The sequence below is a fragment of the Hyla sarda genome, chromosome 4 (genome assembly GCF_029499605.1).
Source record: "Hyla sarda isolate aHylSar1 chromosome 4, aHylSar1.hap1, whole genome shotgun sequence".
In the NCBI taxonomy this organism is placed as follows: domain Eukaryota; kingdom Metazoa; phylum Chordata; class Amphibia; order Anura; family Hylidae; genus Hyla; species Hyla sarda.
The window spans coordinates 45,940,583-45,964,219 of record NC_079192.1 but is presented as its reverse complement, the minus strand read 5'-3'; the positions used below and the strand labels follow the sequence as shown (position 1 = coordinate 45,964,219).

Below are 23,637 nucleotides of genomic sequence, written 5' to 3'. Positions count from 1 at the left end.
TAAAATCAAACTTGTGGGTTCATCAATGTTTATACTAGAAAACTGGGTAAAAAAAAATTACACATTTTTGTGCAATGCTCTTAAATATTTCAAAACACAGGAAAAAACGCAATTCCTTAAAGGAAAAACTGTCATGTAAGCCTTGATAAATTCCCCCATGGTTGTGTAAACATAATAATGATGTACAGTGCCTTGCATAAGGATTCACCCCCTTGGAATTTTCTACATTTTGTCATAGTATGACCACAGATTCAAATGTATTTCACTGCAATTTTATGTAATTGACCAAAACAAAATAGTTCATCATTTGGGAGTAGAGAAAAATATTACATGGATTTCAAAATTATTTACAAAAATCTGAGAAGTGTTAAGTGTATATGTATTCACCCTCTTTACTGTAAAAGCCCAAACAAAGATCTGTGGTGACCAATTAACTTCACAAGTCACATTTGCAAGTCAAACAATTAGGAAGTAGAGTCCACCTGTCTGCAATTTAATCTCAATACAAATACAGTGGTCCCTCAACATACGATGGTAATCCGTTCCAAATGGACCATCGTTTGTTAAAACCATCGTATGTTGAGGGATCCGTGCAATGTAAAGTATAGGACAGTGGTCTACAACATGTGGACCTCCAGATGTTGCAAAACTACAACACCTAGCATGAACGGACAGCTGTCCGGGCATGCTGGGAGTTGTAGTTTTGCTACATCTGGAGGTCCGCAGGTTGAAGACCACTGGTATTGGAGGTTATACTCACGTGTCACCACCACTCCGGACCGTCACCGCTCGTCACCACTGCCCTGGATGTCGCCTTCCATTGCTGTCGCCGCGTCCCCAGGGTGTCCCCGATGCTCCGGCAAGGCCTCTGCTTCCCCAGCATCCTTGCTCTCCGTCGCCTCCATCGCATCGCTACGCACGCCACTCCTATTGGGTGATGGGACCGCGTGCGCAGCGATGTGATGACGACAATGGAGAGCGCCGACGAAGCAGGGGATCCCGAAGAGGACGCGCCGGAGCCCCGAGGACAGGTAAGTGATCGTCACCGGAGCACACGGGGCACCGTAAACAGCTATCCGGTGGCAGCTGAAGTAGTCTGCGCTGCCGGATAGCCGTTTATGCGATGGCCCCGACATACAAAAGCATTGTATGTTGATGCTGCCTTCAACATGTGATGGCCTCTGAGAAGCCATCATATTTTGAAATGATCGTATGTCGGGACCCTCGTAGGTCGGGGGGGGGGGGGTCACTGTATATCTGTTCTGTAGAGGTCAGGGAAAAGGTTGTTGAAAAGTACAGCATGGTTAACCGTGTATGTGTCAGGTAGGGCAGGGAAGAGTGAGCCCTAAGCTTCCCCAGAACCCCTTCCCCTGCCTATTGCATAGCCACTCTAAATGGTGGCTCTACAACTTGAAGACAGTCCATACACTAACTAAAGTGCAGGAACAGACCTAACCAATATGAGGAACAGGATTAACTACAACAGCAAACTTCAAATCAGGTTTGAACACTATCAAAGATACAGGTTCATTTTTCAGCAGGACAATGTGGAAAATATTACTGGGTTTGGAGTTTTCAAATTTTATTTGTGACTTTTCAACATCCACACTTTTTGCTCTGTCGACTTGTAGTAATCATATTTTTGGCAGATGCAGTAGACATTGATCTATTAACTGTGATTTTTTTTTAAAGTCGCAAAAATTTTGCGCAACTCTACATCACCCAAGGACTACACTTGCGTGTATTCTGGACACTTGATTACCTACACTGTGGCAAAATTAAATGGCTTAGAATTTTGCTAAGCTTTAACTATTAAATTGAAAGTGCCTCTGGTTAACATTTTTGTTAAGGGTAAGTTCTGGAGGGCTATACACTGTTACAAATAGATAAGAAAAATAGCCAGATACCTGGAATTCATTATCAACAACAGTACTTTGCAGGTGACGCAAAAGCTGAGTTAGGTTGGGTTCACATATGTCCGGCATCCGGCATAGGTGAACTCAGCCTAGATCGTGACACAACTGATACCATAACTGATGACAACGTGCAACCCAACAAGCTGCGTTCCCCTGTCCGGTGCCATCCAGCATGTCCAGCCATGTGGCGTCAAAATTGAGACAATGGATGATTGTGAACTGTTCTATTCAAATGAATAGAATCAGTTCTAACATCAGTTTCCCTCTGGTGCATGCTGGAGGGAAACTATGCCGGACGCCGCATATATGTGAACCCAGCCTTACAGAAGTTAAATGAGCACTGGTGTAGTCAAGTAATCTTTTCCGGGTGTTTTGTGGGCTGCTCCAAAATTATTTACTAAGAGTGGAGTGCAGTTTTCTTGCGTGTTTTTTTTCCCCAACAGATATTTTTCCACAGTATTTACTAAGGTTTCCCTACATTTTGCACGTTCCCCTACATCTTGCTTTTTTTTTTTTTTCACATGCCCTGAGCTGTTGGGTTTTTCTTAGCTCAAATCCACTACATTTTCTGTGGGAACCTTAGTAAATATGTTGGGATTTTTCGAAAATGTCGGGGACAAGCCCCTTTTTCCCAGCAACCACGCTCATTTTTCAGGTTCTCTCAGTAAAATGGAGAGTTGGATGGGGTTTTAGAGCAAATTCTGGCGCACAACCCGACAAAACAGGTCAAGTTTACAATAGTAAATCAGGGCCAATGTGTCTTTTTGTTAAATTTGGTGCAAAAAGGCTCCACACAGCACACATATTCAAAATGAATACTTACATTCATCAGAACTGTACAAATGAAAGGAGACTCTAGTAACCCCTAAACTGGATGAGATGAGATTTGGTTGGGCATGGAGACATACAGGTTAAATATGGCAGCCAGTAAGCTCCTTCTCACCATAAATGCTCGATTGGCAGTAAATCTGGCAGCCAAGGAGGTGTTACAATCTGATGGAGACATTCCTGGTAATCCCGTGCTGTGTGGACGACCATCATTCTATTGAAAGACGGCAGTTGGAAACTATGGATGTCCTGCACATATCGCTGAGCTGTTGGTGTCCCTTGTATCACCACTAGGGGTGACCGACTGTGATATCTTCCCCCCCAAACCAGCACACCCGCAGTCCACGAGGCCTCCATACTATAACCTGACTGTTGTCAAATTCTAAACAGAACAATACTGTTCCAGTCCATAGCAGTACAGGTTTCCAGTTCATGACACCACTGCAAACAAAGGCAATGGTTGCTGTCTGTCAATGGCAGGACATGTAATTAGCTAGGCACCTTGGGGGAGATTTATCAAAACCTGTCTAGCGGAAAAGTTGCTGAGTTGCCCATAGCAACCAATCAGATCGCTTCTTTCACTTTGCAGAGGCCTTGTTAAAAATGAAAGAAGCAAGCTGATTGGTTGCTATGGGATAACTTTTCCTGTGGACAGGTTTTGATAAATCTCCCCCCTTATAACCTGGTCCGGACAGAGACAGAGGAAACAGAAACAAGGAAACTGTGCAAGCTGCTTCTGCTTGTTGGCAAAATGAAATAATCCTTTCTGATGGTGGTCTGTATGCCCAACCAGAACCTCCTCTCCGTGTGTGCTCTCACATAACCACTGCACCCAATACCTCGAGACAGCTTGCTCAGAATGGCCTAAATGGTGGGAAATTTTTGGGAAACGACCATCATGCTTCTAAGTCCAGTGAAGAGTCCCCTCTACTTATAGTTCAAGGAGCATGTAGAAATCACCCTTTACCTTGTAAAAGAGTTAGGACGGATTGTGAACCAGAAAAAAATCCTAACTTACTACTTCTAGGTCATTCCTGTGTCATGTCATTTCAGTAGGTATTCTATTACTAAAACTGTATTCTGTGCACCTTAGTGGTAGCTGACCATTCCATTTGACTACAGAAAGAGGTAGGGTTTATTTTTACCAACTAAAATGCACCAGCTGTGTCATATGATTTATTTCACTTCATAAAAAGTATGTGAAATTTACTGACCAATTGGAGTGATGTAATTTTCTTTTTCAGTTTAAGGTTCTATGATAGTCCTGAAAGAAAAACACAGACATGATAGTCCTGCACACTCCTACGCCAAAGACAAGAGCTAGAAAGAATATGACATTTTGGGACTAGGAGAGGCTACATTATATTTTACTATTACTACAATTGTGGTATATATGTTTTCTTAGTGGGCATATGAAATAACCTATAATGGCCCTCATTTACTTAGAAAATCGGGTTGTAAGTCTATGTTGCTTTCTTACCCGATTGCTTTTTTCCCCTGGTATTTATTAATATGTCGCATCCTGTTTGTCGCACGTGGGTTTTGTTGGTTTTGGTTTCCAACTCCTCTGAGTTGTCGGGAAAAAATCCACAACAATTCAACAAATTCGGGTTGGAAACCTTTATAAATACGTGGGAAAGCTCAGAAATGTCGGGTTACGCCCCTTTTTCGGGTTTGGGAGAATCCACATCGGGTCCATCGGGAAAAAATGTCGCATCCTGTCGCAGACTGGCACACGATGTCTGCGACATGTCGCAGACAAAGATGCGCCAAAAAAAACGACAAAACAAGTCGGGTTTAGAATAGTAAATGAGGGTCAATGTCTATATTGGTCTCTACAGACACAAGAGGCCAAAGTGCAGGAAGACAACAAAAGCTATAATGTGTACATTTACTACTGATGGAACAACAGACTACAGTAGTGTTTACCAACCAAGGTGCCTCCAGCTGTTGCAAAGCAACAACTCCCAGAATGCCTTGCACATCCTTTGGCTGTCCAGGCATGCTGGGAGTTGTAGTTTTGCAACATCTGAAGGCGCCTTGGTTGGAAACACTGCACATGTAACAAGTCTGTTTTCTTTTTGTTTTTCAGATATAAATGAATGCCGAAAAAGAACAGATCTTTGTCATTTTTACACTCAATGCAAAAACTCCCAGGTTGGTTATTACTGTAAGTGTGATGAAGGCTTCCAGAAAGAAAATAAAACAGAATTCTGTCCTTCTGTCAACAGAAGCGAAAACACGTGTACAGGTCAGTGATGTGCAGCAGAAGAAACGAACATGATGAGACATGTATCACATATTAAACAATACATTACTCCATATAATACATCCATAATGCACTCCATTCATGTCCAGTCTCCATTGAATATTTTGCCCTATTACATCCTGTTAAAGACTATTGGCAAAGGTGATACAAAGATTTGAAGAAATAGATTTTTACTGGGCTACGATTTTTGTTTTTTTTATTTCCCGGCCCTTACGTGATGCTTGATGTTAATCCTATTACAAACAATTTAGAGATACCCCCGAACAATCTGAGTACTGTATATGATATACCTTTTCCACCTATGTGGTTATCAGTAATTTCTACATAAAGATGTGTCAATCAAGTAAGAGAAGGTGCAGCGATACCGCTAGCATGATATGAGCAATCTTTGTTGTGGTTTACCCATGTCACTAAACACATACTAGAATCCGAATTGGTTACTCATAGGCTGCTTCACCAATAACTATGTTTATTCCTGAAGGATCATTGGTGCAACTGCATAACATGGAAAGCAGCCACTACAACCACCACTATAAGGCCGCATTCATAAGGCAGAAATTCTGCACTGAATTTATAGCCAATACACTTCAATGTGATTCAGCTGTCCCATTCACACTGCAGAAGTTCTGCTCCAGTAATTACATTGAAGTGAATTGGCTATAAAATCATGCCGAATTTTCATGCAGAATTCAGTGCAGAAATTCTGCATTGTGAACCCGGCCCAAGGCTATGTTCACACGAAGAGTTCTGCTTAAAATTCTAGCAAAATTTACTGCACATTGATTTCAATGGGATTCCGCAGTCCCATTAAGACAGTGGAATTTCTGTTACGGGCATTCTGCTGCGGAAAATCTGCTTTGCGCAAAAATATGAGTCCAGTCTTAGGGTATGTTCACACTACGGAATTCCCGGCGGAAATAAGCGAGCGGAATTCTGCAGTGTGAACTTAACATTAGTGTGAAAGGGGCTCCGCGAGTCCCGTTCACACTGCGGTATTTCAGCGGCGGACAATTTCGCCGCTGAAATTGTTCCGCGCAAAGAAAGAACATGTTCATTCTTTGCGCGGAAGTCCGCGCATAGCCTTCAATGGTGACGGCGCAGTGCCGTGCGGTCCTTCCGCCGCTGCCGGCTGCCAGTCTGAATCTCCGATCGCTGAATTCAGCGAGCGGAGATTCCGTTCTCACTCTGTAGTGTGAACATACCCTTATAGTTTGCAGAATTCAGGGGCAGAATCCCATTGAAGTCCATTGGGCTTGAATTTCAGCAGAATTCTGTGTTCTAAGAATACAGAAATTCTACCGCTATTCTGCAATTTGTTCAGCAATCTTTTCTGTGTGAATTTGTTGTGTGAACATAGCCTTACATTATGACTTTTACTATCCCTTTGGTGTTTACACTCAAATGCTCACTCACAAGCTCTCGGCCACAATAAATCTTAAGAGCCCTAGTAGATGTGCTGAGCCCATCCATAAATGAGCACCAATCTGATTTACTGGGCCCATTTCAAGGCTTGATCACTGAGCAGAGAGGCCCATTGCTGTAATCCCCCATTGGCCGCACATCCTTTTTACATATGGAGATCTGCCGCTGATGGCCAACGAATTTCAAACAGGTCAAAACATTTGCTCGTTTGTTGGATAATCGCTGCCCACATTACACAACGTGATATCAGCCTATTTGACATTAAAGGGGTAATCCGCTCAGCGTTTAGAACAAACTTTTCTGAACGCAGGAGCCGGGAGCTCGTGACATCATACCACGCCCCCTCCACGCTACCATAGACTTGCATTGAGGGGGTGGGGCTATGGCATCACGAGCTCCCGGCGCCAGCATTCGGAACACTTTGTTCCAAACGCTGAGCTTAATGGCTCTGTGTAATAGGGCCCCATGCCTCAACCCTGAGGCTCCTCTTGGGCCCCACAGAAGATGCCACCTGCCATGTAATAGTTATATCCTTGCACATAAACTTTCAAGAGTATGTTGTTTGCTTTTCACATGTGAATTCTGGCCTATTGGGATTTCTAGTTGTGCAAGCTAAGATGGACAGGTTGCACTTCCTTGATTCCAACTCACATAAGTCACTCATTTTGCATCTTGAATAGCTTTCTTGTGACTACTGGGTCGTGATTATTGCTACTTGTGGGACCCCATTCACTTAAATCAGTTGCAATGCCGCTAGATCACAGCAGCGCCACACAGTGATTTTTATTCGTGTGTCCTAAAGTCTCAGGGGGAGATTTATCAAAACCTGTCCAGAGGAAAAGTTGCTGGGTGGCCCATAGCAACCAATCAGATCGCTTCTTTCATGTTTGAAAAGGCCTCTGAAAACTGAAAGAAGCGATCTGATTGGTTGCTATGGGCAACTCAGAAACTTTTCCTCTGGACAGGTTTTTTTTTTATATAACTGTTAATCCTCTGGACAGGTTTTGATAAATCTCCCCCATAATGTTTTCTGTGTCACTGTAAAGCAAAATTATTGTATTTTTTTATTTTTATTTTTTTACAAAAATCTGGGTAAAATAAATTCTAGTAATGTAACTACATCTTTAGTTATAACACCTAAGTCACATCTCTATTTGAAAGAAAGTGTCCCTTTCTTTTTCTAGAGTTACAGAATAGAGTATTAGCGGTTGCGATGCTTTCTTCCCTAAGTCAAACTGTATTGTAGCGCCGCTACCATTTGTATAACGTTATTTTTTCTCTTTTAAAAGATATAGATGAATGCAGTGATTCCCCACGTGTCTGTGGTTCTAACTTGATCTGCCGCAACTTGCCCGGCTCATATAAGTGTGTTTGTAATGAAGGATTTACAAAAGTTTCCGACACGTGTTTAGGTGAGTACAGCATTAATGTTTCCATTTCTATTCAATCTTATTGTATTTATTTGATTGAATAACAATGAGTTTAACCCAGTGGTCATTGACATTGTGCCCTTCTCTGCTATCTGTATTATTTATTGTGTGTACATACGCTGATTTGTGTAATACACTGCACTTGGCTGTCTCCACCAGTCCCATAGACTGTGGAGTGGCAGAGGGGGGGGGGGGGGGGTACGATCAGTAGTCCATTTATACTCCTCATCACATGACCCTGTGAGAAGGAATAGAGGACTCCAAATCCACATTCTAGGAATCAGTATGGAGTCTAGCACAAATGCTGTGGTTGGTCCAATTACAATATTACACTTTTTAATACCTATCTAGTAGGGCCTCCACAATGGTTGAAGTCCACACCGAAAATGTAAATATAGTTTAAAATTTATATATTTCTTTTTTCTCCAAAACCAAGTATAAAATTAATATAAACAAAAAGCTTTTTATATTGCTAAATGGGATATGGCTGCAGTCAGGGGGAGGCTCATAATTGCCTCTATATGTGGGGGTACATTACAGTGTAAGAAGTAATGATCTAGTGTAAACGCTGCTCTTGTGTATATACTTTCTATATCTGACACATAATTATGTCGATTTTAAATTTGGCAACTAAAAATAACAAAATATTTTACTGAGGTGTAACTTGTAGCTTTTAAAGGGGTACTCCACTGCTCAGTGTTTGGAACAAACTGTTCCGAACGCCGGAGCCGGGAGCTCGTGATGTCATAGTCCCGCCTCCTCATGCCCCGCCCCCTCAATGCAAGTCTATGGGAGGGGGCGTGACATTTGTCACGCCCCCTCCCATAGACTTGCATTGAGGGGGCAGGGCTATGATATCACCAGCTCTTGTGCCGGCTCTAGCGTTCGGAACAGTTGGTTCCCAACGCTGAGCAGCGGAGTAACCCTTTAAGCCCTGATGCAAATATGCAGCTGGGCCCCATGTGCCAATCATAATACTGGTCTATTATGGGGCATATGTGCTTTGGGGCCCTCTTTTGCACCAGGGCCTGGTGCGACTACTACCTCTGCAGAAATATGAAAAACTCTGCATTTGCTACTGTTAACAGTATGCTATGTGAACACATTTAGCCGAACACAGCCATAGGCTTTCCAAAAAACACTGCTGTGTGCGTGTTCCCAGTCTTAGGCTGTTACTCAAAGGGGTTGTCTGGTGAAAGAAATAATGGTAGGAGACCAGTGATGTGAAGAGTGGGAGCTCATATTACTTCTTATTACGATGTGTGGTACATTTTACGCAATATGTGAGATTAAAATATGTAAGAAAGACTTTTTCTAGAACTCTGTTTAAAGGTAGTCTAGATTTGCTATTTTTTCTTCTGTGCTTTGCTTTGTATATTACTGAAAAATTTGCACTTTTGCATTTCTTGCACAAAATGGCACATGCAAACAAATTTGCGCCTATATTCCCTGGTTGGACTTGATGGACGTATGTCTTTTTTCAACCATACTAACTATGTAACTATGTAATATATATATAGACAAAAGCTAAGAATAAATTACCCCACTCTTACTATATTCAGCTTTCAACAAACTGAGACAAGCTCAGGCCCACTCTTTGGGTGTTTCTATTTGTTTTTGTTTGTTTTTTACAACGCTTCCAAAAATACATCATTCTCCGCACATCAATTTAGTTATTTTTTTTGTGGGAAAAATGCAGCGGTCAAATGTTAGCTGAATGGAATTATGAAATGCCTAACCTACTTGTCATTTTTTTCTTTAGCATTTTTTGGCTTATTGGCAGTTTTCAAAATTGCACGCAGCATTTTTTTCCCCCAAAATGAATCAGTTATATGGAAGCAAATCTGTCTCCTTCTTACAGGTAAAGAGGTGCAGTTACCATCGCATAGAGCAGAATGTGTAGTAAAAGTGGGTGCTTTTACTAACATTCACCACGGTCTGTAAAGGAAACTGTTACCTTATTCTGACGTCGGACCACAGTCGGATGGGCCGGCTGACTCCTGCTCCCCGCTCCTAGCATGGAGGGCTGCACGGAAAATCATGCTGATCCTGCCCGACTGACATGTATCGCTCCATGCAAGGAGTGGAGAGGAGAGGGGGAGGCAGTGTCCCGCTGCAGGAGTCAGCCGGCCCATCCGACTGTGGCCCGACGTCAGAATAAAGTAACAATTTTCCTTTACAGACCGCGACAAATGTGAGTGACAGTTGCGCTTTAAATATGCTATTTTTCCCCGTCAACTCTTCAATAGAAATCCTAGTGTCAAAGGATGAATTAATCATATGACTTAAGAAAAATGCAGGGAAATATGACGCCTGACGTAATTAATACCCACTCCATTTATTTATTTAAATGTCACAAAACCTGCATCTTGGGAGTGCAAAATCAGGGGGCAGTTTTTTGTGGATTTTTTTGCAAAAGTAGTTATGCATGTTTATTTTGGTGCAATGCTTTAAAAAAAATCGACATTTTTGCACACAACCTGACAAAAGCAGTTTGGGGTTACAATACTAAATCCGGGCCAATGTTGCCACTGCAAAGGAAGACTGCAATAGGACAGATGTTACACTTACAAGACAGGATCAAGGCACAAGTAAACCTCTGGGGATAGGTCAGAACTTTTCTGTTCCCCAGGTAACCATTTAACTCCTTAAAGCAGTATTCCGGTTTTAGAAAATAGTATTTAAATAAATAATCCCAAGATATATAACTTACTTATATAGTGTTTTCACCAATTTTGCTAGTTTCAGTAAGGTTTTGGTTGAACTCGCCCTAACAGGAAGTTGTGTAGTTCTTTTGTTTTCAGTGTGGTGTTGTCTCAGCAGTTTTCCAACTCTTCTCCATCCCAAGATGACGCTGTCATCAGAAGGTGTGAATGGATCCTGTTTCTGAGCTCCAGCCCCATCCCAAGTGATTTCATCACCACGTCCTTGTCATATACATATACATCTTTATTGGGATATTCAGGGAACAATGAAGTGTGATTATACCATGGTGCCTTGTGGTGTACAGTGCCACAGGCAGAGGAGCAGACAGGGAATGAATACAGTACCTGTAGGCTGTTCTTTTTGTAGAGCAATGTCCGGCAGCAGCTCTCGCCCAGGAGCTGTAAGAAGTACTGTGGGAGGGGAGAAGGCAGGGTGGGAGGGCTAAGATGATGAGCTGAGGGAAATTGTAGAAATAAGCAACTGGTCACTAAATTTGTGTTTCTGACATGGAAGTGATTTTGGAACTGTGGCAGGCAGATAAGGAATGCTATATGCTCCTGCAGCATTTTAATTAATTTTTTTACCTGATGTAGGAGTACCCCTTTAAGGCTCCGTGACTAAAACATATCATGAATTGCGTTATCTAGAGGCAATATAATGTACATTTATGTCAAGGTCATCATAATGGCACAGACCTGTGCAGTGCGATCAACAGCTTAAGTCTGGTTGTTTTTGAAAGCCAGCCTCCTGCTGTAATGGCAGGAATCATCGTAACCTTTGATCCATGTAATTGAACTACTAAGATTCTTCAGTCAATAGCAACTGTGGTATCTAATGAGCTTGACAGAGGGAGGTGGGTGATTTGTCTGTCTGACAGTACCATGACATTCCAATATCTTTCAAACACCTGAAATACAATTTATAGAGGACCTCTCCTCTTTCCTTTCCTCTGTAATTACTTGCATTTAAAATTCTAGAGCTTTTCTTTGCATTGTGACCTCCCTCAGCTATTCCTCTGGAATCAATATTTGAAAAAATTTATAACTTCACATTACCATTTTCCTTGTAAGGCTGCATTCACATTACCATTTTCCTTGTAAGGCTGCATTCACATTACCATTTTCCTTGTAAGGCTGCATTCACATTACCATTTTCCTTGTAAGGCTGCATTCACATTACCATTTTCCTTGTAAGGCTGCATTCACATTACCATTTTCCTTGTAAGGCTGCATTCACACCTCATCTTCACAGTACAGGTGCCGGATTCGGCTCGGGGAGGGGAAAACCCGGCGCTCCCGTACCCCAGCCTGGCCAGCGCTGAAATCCATTTACTTCAATGAACCGACCGAAGTCAAACGGTGACTCCGGTCGGCTCATTTTTGACCCGTATCCAGTTTTGTGACCCGACCTAAAACCGTAGTATACTACGGTTTTAGGTCGGGTCACAAAACTGGATACGGGTCAAAAATGAGCCGACCAGAGTCACCGTTTGACTCCGGTCGACTCATTAAAGTAAATGGATTTCAGCGCTGGTCAGGCTGGGGTACGGGAGCGCCCAGTTTCCCCCTCCCCCACTTGGATCCATCACCCGAACTGTGAAAACGAGGTGTGAATGCAGCCTTACAAGGAAAACGAGGTGTGAATGCAGCCTTTGTAGGGTGTGTCCCTGCACATTCTGATACTGCCCAATCAGGACACATCTTACATTTAGTAGTTTAGCAAGAATTAGTGGAAAGATGTCACCACATATGGCTGCAGGATCAGACTACTGAAGGTTTGTTTGTAGTCTGTTACTAAGAAGATGCATAGACCTATACGGCTACTGTAGACATAAAAAGATAGGAGGCGTTATGAAAAGTTGTATCATTTTTTTTCTTTCAAATGCATGGGACCAATCAACAATTATTCAAACGTGAACATATTCCTTAATCTGTATATACTATTTTAAAATTATGATAATTAAGTGACCACATTGTACCAAGTTATATAGTCCGAAAGCTCCCGCCTTCTCCTGGACTTGTTATGCCTAAGGCCATGTTCACATGTCGGGGCAGAATTCCGCCAGAGATTCCAGAGCAGCAGAGTCCCATTAAATTTAACAGAAATGTGCTGCTTTGTGCACACATGCGGAATTTCCGTACCAGATGTTTCTGGCAAGGAAATTTTGCTTTCTGTGTCTACAGAAAAAATGAACCTGTGTCTATGAGAAGTGATAGAAACGGCATGTAATGCCGGCGCCTGCAGTCTCAGAAATGTCCGTACGGAAGATCTCCGGATGTGTGAACATAGCCTAAGGCTCCTAGACTACATGTTTGCCTTCACTGAGACTAAATAATGTGTTACCATAACTAGAGCTTCTGATCTCTCCGCTAAGCCTGGATCTGTAATAGACATCTTGTTAGAGCCTAAAGATGTCTCACTATATGTGCTTTCCGATTCCTAATAAAAATATTATTTTTTGCCACAGAAATAGTGAGGTGTCACAGGAACAAGAATTCATGTGGTTTGAAAGGTATATGTGTGTCAAATCAAATCTCCATAACATGTTCCTGTCAAGATGGATACAGAGCAGTTTCACTGGGATTACCGCACCCCCAATGCAATGGTGAATACAAGCACGCCTGCAGCCATGCCACTAGGCTTGCTTTATTCTTTCTCATCATTTACCCCTCTGTGCCTTTTTCCGATTGTGTAATTAATTGTATTTTTTAAATTATTTTATTGTTTTCTTCCACCAACACTTCTAGCTTCTACTAACACTTTCAATATTATACTGTAGTATATAGAGAAATCAGAACGCACTCACCCTATTCTCAGTTGCGACAATCTTCATTCTTTATTTCATGAAAAAGGTGAACTAAAGGGGTACTCCCGTGGAAATCAACTATCAACTGGTACCAGAAAGTTAAACAGATTTGTAAATCACTTCTACAAAAAAATCTTAATCCTTCCAGTACTTTTTAGTGGCTGTATACTAAAGAGAAATCCAAAAAAAGAAATGCATTTCCTCTGATGTCATGACCACAGTGCTCTCTGCTGACCTCTGCTGTCCATTTTAGGAACTGTCCAGAGCAGCATATGTTTGCTATGGGGATTTTCTCATGCTCTGGACAGTTCATAAAATGGACAGCAGAGGTCAGCAGAGAGCACTGTGGTCATGACAACAGAGGAAATGCATTTCTTTTTTGGATTTCTCTTTAGTATACAGCCACTAAAAAGTACTGGAAGGATTAAGATTTTTTTGTAGAAGTGATTTACAAATCTGTTTAACTTTCTGGCACCAGTAGATTTAAAAAAAAAAAGTTTTCCACGGGAGTACCCCTTTAAAAGGCAAGTGCAGAGATACTGGGAGCCTACTGCAGGACGCTGCTAACGCTCCACAATGTGTGACAGCTGTTTCACCCGCATGCGGGTGAAACAGCTGTCACACCTTGTGGAGCGTTAGCAGCGTCCTGCACTAGGCTCCCAGTATCTCTGCACTTTTCTTTTAATTCACCTTTGTCATGAAATAAAGAATGAAGATGAGAATGGGGTGAGTGCGTTCTGATTTCTCTATATACTACAGTGTGAATCATTTGCCTTGTGCTTTATGGAGACGCACCCCAACTAATCTGAAAGCGACTTATGCTTAGCGGTTTTCATTGTATAGAGCATATGTATAAAGGAGAGTGGAATGTTACAATAGGAGGGTAGTGCCAAGCAGATCTGTATCTATATATTGGATTTTCAATATTATAATTTATTATTTATAGAAAAGAGACTGCTACTGAGGTGCAAAGACTATCCATACACCCTTTTAGGAACTATTAATAGTTGCAGCAAAGCAGTACTTCTTGAGATGTCCATCTCTTTCAGCCATAATGAAAAGACACTGCATAGAGTGATTGCTCCAATTACATAGTTGTACACTAACTCCAATGAGTCATATATAATACTTAAATAAGCAAATAAAATGTATTCTTTGCAGTCCAATTTACTAACTATTAAAGGGGTAGTCCAGTGGTGAAAAACTTATCCCCTATCCTAAGCATAGGGGATAAGTTTGAGATCGCGGGGGGTCCGACCACTGGGGCCCCCTGCGATCTCTCTGTGCGGGGGCCAGGCTCTCCGGCCAGATAGCGGGTGTCGACCTCCGCACGAAGCGGCGGCTGACAAGCCCCCTCAATACATCTCTATGGCAGAGCCGGAGATTGCCGAAGGCAGCGCTTTGGCTCTGCCATAGAGTTGTATTGAGGGGGTGTGTTGGCCGCCGCTTCGTGCGGAGGTCGACACGCCCCCTTCCCGCGGGCTGTCGGGGCTCCGTACAGGAGATCGCAGGGGGCCCCATCGGTCGGACCCCTCGTGATCTCAAACTTATCCCCTATCCTTAGGATAGGGGATAAGTTGTTCACCACTGGGTTCACCACTGGACTACTCCTTTAAGATCACTACTTTATGTAATTTACAAGAAACCAAGGGAACCCCTAGCACAACAACCATGAGGCTACATAGCAAAACTTATTTTGGGGTCCCAATCCACAAAGACCAGGTGTTACAGAAAATTCAGAACATGGGTGACTTATTTTGCTTTCCCTAATGCACAGGGAGACAATGCACACAGTGATATCGCAGTGAAAGAACACTGCATAGAGAAATTTTACAGTACAGGCAGAATGCTCAGAGTGATATCACAACAGTAGGATAATTCACACAGTGATGTCCTGATAGAGGAATGATGCACAACTTGACGTTACAGTACAGGAATGAAGAACACAGTGTAAACACATTAAAGGGATAAGGCACATCAGAATAATATAGCAGAGACTTTACATAATATATATCTTGATGAACAAGGTCACAAGAAGGAGCAATGTCTGACAGGAAATGGGACCCCCTTAGTTGTTGGGCCCTATTGCAGCTGCTATGACTGTTACTCCATTAAATATCTCCATTTTAAGAACTTTAATTGTTAAGTCCGACGAAAAATGTGTCTTGGTCATGCAATGCTTTTTACACAAACCCTTTTGAATTACCAAGACCCCTACAGGGTACAAACCCTATACAACTAGGAACTCCCCATAAAATAATGATCTTATTAAAATGTTTAAAAAAACAGTAAAGTGTATGTGGAAAAAACTAAAGGAGATAAAACTCAAACGTATCCTGTACACTTCTGATTTAATGAGATGAATTCCCATTTATTCTAGTGGAATGGCCCTCCAATATCAGTGCTCCTTGCACTAGAGCCCTATGGGAGATCGGGCTGCTATCTAGGCTGCCTTCTGTGCTGTGCCTACACCCAATACAATCTTCCATAGAGCTCTAAGTGTATATGGTTTGTGCCCTATATGGGTTTGTGTAAAAAGTAATAATTGCCATGGGGCCACTCAGGGATTATTGTTTGTCATGCAATGGACGGGTTGCTCCACTGGAAAAAAAAATTTGGAATCAACTGGTGCGAGAAAGGATTTGTAAACTAATTCTATTAAAAATTCTTAATCCTTCCAGTACTTATCAGCTGCTATATGTTCAACAGGATGTTCTTTTCTTTTTGAATTTCCTTTCTGTCTGACCACAGTGCTATCTGCTGACACCTCTGCCCATGTCAGGAACTGTCCAGAGTGGGATAGGTTTGCTATGGGGACTTGCTCCTACTCTGGACAGTTCCTAAAATGAACAGAGAGCACTGTGGTCAGACAAAAAGGAAATAAAAAAAGAAAAGAACATCCCGTGGAGCATATAGCAGCTGATAAGTACTGGAAGGTTTAAAATTTTTAAATATAAGTAATCTACAAATCCGTTTAACTTTCCGGCACCAGTTGATTATCAATTTTTTTTTTCCAGCGGAGTACCCCTTAAAGGGTGCACAGCCCGTAACAAGACAACGCTGTACTGGAACCAGTTGTGCACTCGTGTGTCTTTCATACAACTAGGACAGAGTTATTTTCAGGAGTAAATGTTGAAGTAAATGCTGAAGATTTCCACTGAATAAAAGCAAGTAGACATCTTGAAAATACTAAGGAATTGATATGGAAATCATATTGGAAAATCTTATTACTTTTCATTAAAATAAGAACCATTGATTCCCAATGCTGCAATATAGTCACTCGGAGTTAAATTCCGCAGGCTATTACAGCTGACCACAAGAAGGTCAGTATAGTGGGAGACAAGGGCTCCTAATGCAGTTCTTATTTCTGGCAAAAGCCACATATGTTTGCACATTTCCCTGTAGGAGTCTGATGAAGGGGGTTATCTGTATCACATCCATAGAACCGTTTCCCTTTACATCAAATCAATAGCACATTTCAGATTCAGCAAACAGTTCAGGATTTTAATTCACCTAATTACAAATGCCATGAAGTAATGAACATATTTTTGTCTGTAAAAGTAATTCAGCAGACAAGGGGGGTAATTTACTAACGTGATCCCGACTCTTTTTTCTCGGGTTTTGTGCCCAAATTGTGTGGCACGCAACGTGCCACACAATTTGCAACAACAAAGACCGAAACCCTCCATTTTAAAAGAAAAATGCGAAAAGGGGGTGTAGCCACTGGCCCAACATATTTACTAAGGTTTCCACATAAAATGTGGTGGATTTGAGCTTGAAAAAAAACAGACGAATCAGAACAGTTGTAAAAAAAATAATACCCTTAGGAAAAGTGTAAAATGTAGGGAAACATTAATAAATACCTTGGAAAAATACCTGTCGGGAATCAAAACCCACAAAGAAACTACATTCCACTCTTAGTAAATAACCCCCTTGGTTTTTCCCATTAACAACATTGGGCTGCATGTCAATCACCCTTTCTCATCTTAGAAATAGTCATTAAAAGCTATATCAAACTTCTCCATAAGAGACAACATAATACACACAAGAACACAGATTGCCAGCATCACTCGTCCATCAGTACACACATTAAAGGGGTATTCGGCCTTTATGCATTTTATCCCCTATCCAAAGTATAGGGGATAAGATGTATGATCGCAGGGGTCCCACCGCTATCCCGGAGCAGCCTCCGGCACTGCCTCCGAGACGGGGACGTGACGTCATGGCCCCTCCATTCATGTCTATGGGAGGGGGCATGATGACTGTCACACCCCCTCCCATAAACATGAATGGAGTGGGCGTGGCCGTGAAGTCCCTGTCTCGAAGGCAAGGCATGGCACAGAATGCCGGGGGCTGCAAAGAGATCGCGGTGGTCCCCAGCGGCGGGACCTCTGCGATCATACATCTTATCCCCTATCCAAAGGAGACGTATAAAGATGTATAAAGCTGGAATACTGGGGTACTCCGTTGGAAAACTTTATTTTATTTAAATTTTTTTTTTTTTTTTATCAACTGGTGCCAGAAAGTTAAACAGATTCATAAATTACTTCTATTATAAAATCTTAATCTTTCCAGTACTTATTAGCTGCTGAATACTACAGAGAAAATTATTTTCTTTTTGGAACACAGTGCTCTCTGCTGACATCACAAGCACAGTGCTCTCTGCTGACATCTCTGTCCATTTTATAAACTGTCTAGAGCAGCATATGTTTGCTATGATGATTTTCTCCTACTCTGGGCAGTTCTTAGAATGGACAGAGATGTCAGAAGAGAGCACTGTGCCTGTGATGTCAGCAGAGAGCTCTGTGTTCCAAAAAGAAAATTATTTCCCCCGTAGTATTCAGTCGCTAATAAGTACTGGAAGGATTAAGATTTTTTAATAGAAGTTATTAACAAATCTGTTTAACTTTCTGGCACCAGTTGATTAAAAAAAAAAAAAAAATGTTTTCCACCGGAATACCCCTTTAAGTAATCTATTGCTACATAACCATTGAGTCTGTAGGGTATATTAACCCCTTAACGACGCAGGACGTATATTTACGTCCTGCGCCGGCTCCCGCGATATGAAGCGGGATTGCGCCGCGATCCCGCATCATATCGCGTCGGTCCCGGCGCTCATCAACGGCCGGGACCCGCGGCTAATACCACACATCGCTGATCGCGGCGATGTGTGGTATTAACCCTTTAGAAGCGGCGGTCAAAGCTGACCGCCGCTTCTAAAGAGAAAGTGAAAGTGACCCGGCTGCTCAGTCTGGCTGTTCGGGACCGCCGCGGTGAAATCGCGGCATCCCGAACAGCTGACCAGACACCGGGAGGGCCCTTACCTGCCTCCTCGGTGTCCGATCGGCGAATGACTGCTCCGTGCCTGAGATCCAGGCAGGAGCAGTCAAGCGCCGATAACACTGATCACAGGCGTGTTAATACACGCCTGTGATCTGTGCAAGAGATCAGTGTGTGCAGTGTTCTAGGTCCCTATGGGACCTAGAACACTGCAAAAAAAAAGTAAAAAAGTGTTAATAAAGGTCATTTAACCCCTTCCCTAATAAAAGTTTGAATCACCCCCCTTTTCCCATAAAAAAAATAACAGTGTAAAAAAAAAAATAAACAAACATATGTGGTATCGCCGCGTGCGTAAATGTCCGAACTATAAAAATATATCATTAATTAAGCCGTACGGTCAATGGCGTGCGCGCAAAAAAATTCCAAAGTCCAAAAAAGCGTATTTTGGTCACTTTTTATACCATTAAAAAATGAATAAAAAGTGATCAAAAAGTCCAATCAAAACAAAAATCATACCGATAAAAACCTCAGATCACGGCGCAAAAAATGAGCCCTCATACCGCCCCGTACATGGAAAAATAAAAAAGTTATAAGGGTCAGAAGATGACATTTTTAAACGTATACATTTTCCTGCATGTAGTTATGATTTTTTTCCAGAAGTCCGACAAAATCAAACCTATATAAGTAGGGTATCATTTTAACTGTATGGACCTACAGAATAATTATAAGGCATAATTTTTACCGAAATATGCACTGCGTAGAAACGGAAGCCCTCAAAACTTACAAAATGGCGTTTTTTCTTCGATTTTGTCGCACAATGATTTTTTTTTCCGTTTCGCCGTGCATTTTTGGGTAAAATGACTAATGTTCCTGCAAAGTAGAATTGGCGACGCAAAAAATAAGCCATAATATGGATTTTTAGGTGGAAAATTGAAAGGGTTATGATTTTTAAATGGTAAGGAGGAAAAAACGAAAGTGTAAAAACGGAAAAATCCTGAGTCCTTAAGGGGTTAAGAACTGACACAATGTGCCAGCTGCAGAGCTGCTTTCTATACTCAAACCTCAGTTTGTTCATTTTAATATAAATATGTTCACAATTCTGTGTTGATAAATTTCCTAATACGTCTTCGTTATAAGAGAGTCAAATCCAAATCCAATGACTCCAAATCCCCAGAATTCTGGCTGCCTGCTGCTGTCACTAGGGGAGTTTACTACATACTGTTTATAGCCTGAAAATGGGAACACAGTATGGTGTCCGAGGCGGCTTCTATTAGTAGATGCAGGTAGTCAGAATGTGGCCTTATCCATCTACAGTCATGGCCAAAAGTTTTCAGACTGACACAAATTTTGGTTTTGACAAAGTTTGCTGCTTAGATCTTTTGGGGTGCATTCGCACGCTGCAATATGGTCACAGAGTTATTTTCTGCTGGCGATAACAGCTGACCACAAGAAGGATCTTTTAGGAAGCATTTACACAACATTTTCAGTCTCTGGCGACAGATCTGGCATGAAAATCCTAAAACTGCTGAGTGCCATGTCTTGGCGCCATGTCTCCAGCTTGGTCTCTGCTGGAGACATGGCGCCAAGACAAGTGACATCATAACACCACTCACCAATCATTGGCCACAGCAGTGCCCCGCCTCAGCCAATGATTAGCTAGCGCCACTGTCCGATCCCCCAGCTGTAGATGCTACACTCTACAGCTCGGAGAAAAGCAGATTCATAGTTACGAGGGAGCGGAGGAAAGTGAGTTAAAGGGGTACTCCGGTGGGAAACAACTTTTTTTTTAAATCAACTGGTGCCAGAAAGTTAAACAGATTTGTAAATTACTTCTATGTGAAAATCTTAATCCTTCCAGTACTTATCAGTTGCTTTATGCTCCAGAGGAAGTTCTTTTCTTTTTTGAATTTCTTTTCTGTCTGACCACAGTGCTCTCTGCTGACACCTCTGTCCATTTCAGGAACTGTCCAGAGCAGGAGAGGTTTGCTATGGGGATTTGCTCTGCAGAGAGCAGAGAGCAATGTGTCAGCAGAGAGCAATGTGGTCAGACAGAAAGGAAATTCAAAAAGAAAAGAACTTCCTCTGGAATATACAGCAGCTGATAAGTACTGGAAGGATAATTTATACAGCAGCTGATAAATACTGGAAGGATAATTTACAAATCTGTTTAACTTTCTGGCACCAGTTGATTTAAAAATAAAATTTTTCCACTGGAGTACCCCTTTAAAATTTTTATAATGTTATTAGGCAGCCTGGGGAAAATTGTAAAATAAATTCCGCTGGACAACCCTTTTAACTAAATGCCATAAGATAGCTTTAAATATATCCTCCATCAATTTGTTTTGCATTGAGCGTCCATGTTTGACATTTTGACTTGGTAGAGTCTCTTAAAATGAAAAAAGGATACCTTGTAGTGAATATGTCTAGTCATAAGGTGGACATTTTCTTGAAATAATCTGAGATCATGAATGGTGAAAAATAGCACATCACAAAAATTGATTGGGACTCAATTATGGACATTTATCAAGGGGTTTAGTCAGGTTTTCTCTACTATAATTGTCGCAAAATTGTCGCAACTGCGACTACGCGATTTTTTGTGCGACATTTTGACTGGAAAGCAAGAAAAGCAAGTTTTCCAAAAATTAACTACGTAGTAAGAATTTTTAAATGGACTACGGGTAGTCAGGTATTTATTAACTGCGACAGTCGCAACTGCGCAAAAAAAAAAGTCGCAACAGGGTTAAAAATTTACTAAATTTACTCCAGCTCAAACATGGAGCAGAAAAAGCTACTACCAAAGTAAAAAAGGAAAAATTGCTTACGTGAAAGAAAATTATCAACAGGCTGAAACCAGTTGATAAATAAGTCAGACATAAGCAAAAAAAAAGTAAGGAAAAAATTACTAAAAAAAAAAAGAATTCATAAGCAAAGATTGATAAATGTCCCTCAATATGTATATAAAAACATACCAAAATGTTAAAGGTCTTATCCAGGATTTGAAAAACAGCTGATTTCTTCAAAAACCAGCACCATCAGCCGTCCTCAGGTTATGTGTGATTTTTCCATTGAAGTGAATGGAGCCAAACTGTAATACAATATGCAAACTGAGGACAGGTGTGGTGCTGTGTTTGGAAGAAATTCGCCCTCGTTTTCTAAACCTGGATAACTCCTATACAACCTAACTAAGGGTGCGTTCACGTGGCCGTCTGTCCCCGTTTTTTCATCCCCGTTTCGGTTCCGTTCTTGCAGGCTATAAACGGATTAAAAATGGTTTAAAAAAATCCCATTCATGTCAATGGGATTTTTTTTCAATCCGTTTACATCCGTTTGTACCCGTCTGCACTCATTTCCATTTGCAGTATTTTTCCGGCACATACGGTATATTTTCTTCTGTCCAAAAAAATTTAAGAAAAAACAGATACAGTAAATTTAACATTGAAGTCTATGGAAAACGGATGAGTCTTTAATGTCACCTGTTTGCATCCGTTTTTTGATCCGTTTTTACTTCTGAGCATGCTCAGAACAAAAATAAAAAAAATTTTGGGTTTATTAACTGAACAATAACGGATCCAAACAGATCCAAACGGATAACATCCGTTTGCATCCGTTATTGTCCATTTTTTTTGACGGGAGAATAAAGGGACGGGTCTAGACGGCCGTGTGAACGCAGCCTAATAAAGAACGTACGGAGCCATCCTCCCATCATATACAAATCAGTCCTATTGTTGTAGAAAGTCAACACTAAATGTCTCATGTCATAACAAACACCTGAGTGTCCATGACAATACTTTTATCTTCCTGGTGAAGTGTCACAATCTCCACAGCTTGAATGCTTTATCATTGACACTGCTGTAAATTTTTTAAAGAAAATGTATATATATATATATATATATATATATATATACCGTATATATATATATATATTCGAGTAATCGACCAGCACTCCAGTATTGCGAAAAACCAATATAGTTAATTCACCAGTGTCTGTGCTTGTAGCCATTTTCAAGCATGAAAATGGCTACAAGCTCAGACACGGGTGAATAAACAATTATTATTTTTTTTTACAATACTGAAGTGCTTTTGGATTACTTAAATAGAAATTTTTGGGGTCTGTGACTTGGTCCCTTGGGCTGCTTGCACCCTGCATCATCTAGAAACTTGTGGTTGTGCTACATATATATATATATATGTATATATTGGATGTTCCCATATTCCCATTACTGATTTTATCATATGCTATTCTCTCTAGTGAAATGCAAAAATAATGCAACCCGAAAGGAATGTCATCATGATCCGGTAAGATATACATGGTCTCCTTCTAATGTCCTTTGCTGGTTGGTTTATAATTTATTCTCTATATATCCCTATGTCCTCATGAAGAAATAAAGGGTAACTCCGCTCCCCAGCATCCAGAACGCAATGTTCCGAACGCTGAGTGCGGGCTTCCGTGTTCACACCCGCCCCTCGTGACGTCACGCCCCGCCCGTGACGTCACGTCCCGCCTCCCTCAATGCAAGTCTATGGGAGAGGGCATGACGGCTGTCGTGCCCCCTTCCCGTAGACTTTTATTAAGGGGGCGAGAAATGACAGGGTGTGGCGTGACGTCACGAGAGGGCGGGCGTGAACACGGAAGCCCGCACCTAGTGTTCAGAACATTGAGTTACGGATGCTGGGGAGCGGAGTAACCCTTTAAATAAAGAGAACTATTAAACTAATAGTTGCTAGGAGTAAATATTGTACAGCTCCCATAACCAGAGAGTGGGGACGACATACTGTGCCTGGCATCCAGCGGGAAAGGATTCCTGATTACTGTGAACACTGGATATTGGTAGAGAGAAGCGGAATGACATACAGCAGCTTCCATTACCGCTAACACTAGATTTCCACACAGGTTTTTATCTGGTGTTTTTTTTTTTTTTAACTACCACTGTGGTTTTTGAGTCAAAGTAATACGTGTATTAAAAAGGAATGGGAAATATA

The 23,637-nt window shown here is 41.5% G+C and overlaps 1 protein-coding gene and 1 long non-coding RNA gene across 4 annotated transcripts in view; one reads left to right on the top strand and one right to left on the bottom strand.

The window, feature by feature from the left end:
* The window catches only part of ADGRE5 (adhesion G protein-coupled receptor E5), a 184,204-nt gene that overhangs the window by 95,681 nt on the left and 64,886 nt on the right, over positions 1-23,637 (top strand). For 2 of the 3 annotated variants that reach the window (XM_056570735.1, XM_056570736.1), the window contains exons 4-7: positions 4,837-4,995; positions 7,725-7,847; positions 13,039-13,176; positions 22,907-22,953. In XM_056570735.1, coding sequence (XP_056426710.1) covers positions 4,837-4,995; positions 7,725-7,847; positions 13,039-13,176; positions 22,907-22,953 — 467 coding nt within the window. The remainder of the gene's footprint in view (positions 1-4,836; positions 4,996-7,724; positions 7,848-13,038; positions 13,177-22,906; positions 22,954-23,637) is intronic. The other variant, XM_056570737.1, reaches the window with a different exon arrangement.
* Positions 1-23,637, bottom strand: part of LOC130367855 (uncharacterized) — a 401,538-nt gene that overhangs the window by 331,749 nt on the left and 46,152 nt on the right. The window contains exon 2 of the long non-coding RNA XR_008892203.1: positions 3,959-4,008. This is a non-coding gene — a long non-coding RNA (uncharacterized LOC130367855). The remainder of the gene's footprint in view (positions 1-3,958; positions 4,009-23,637) is intronic.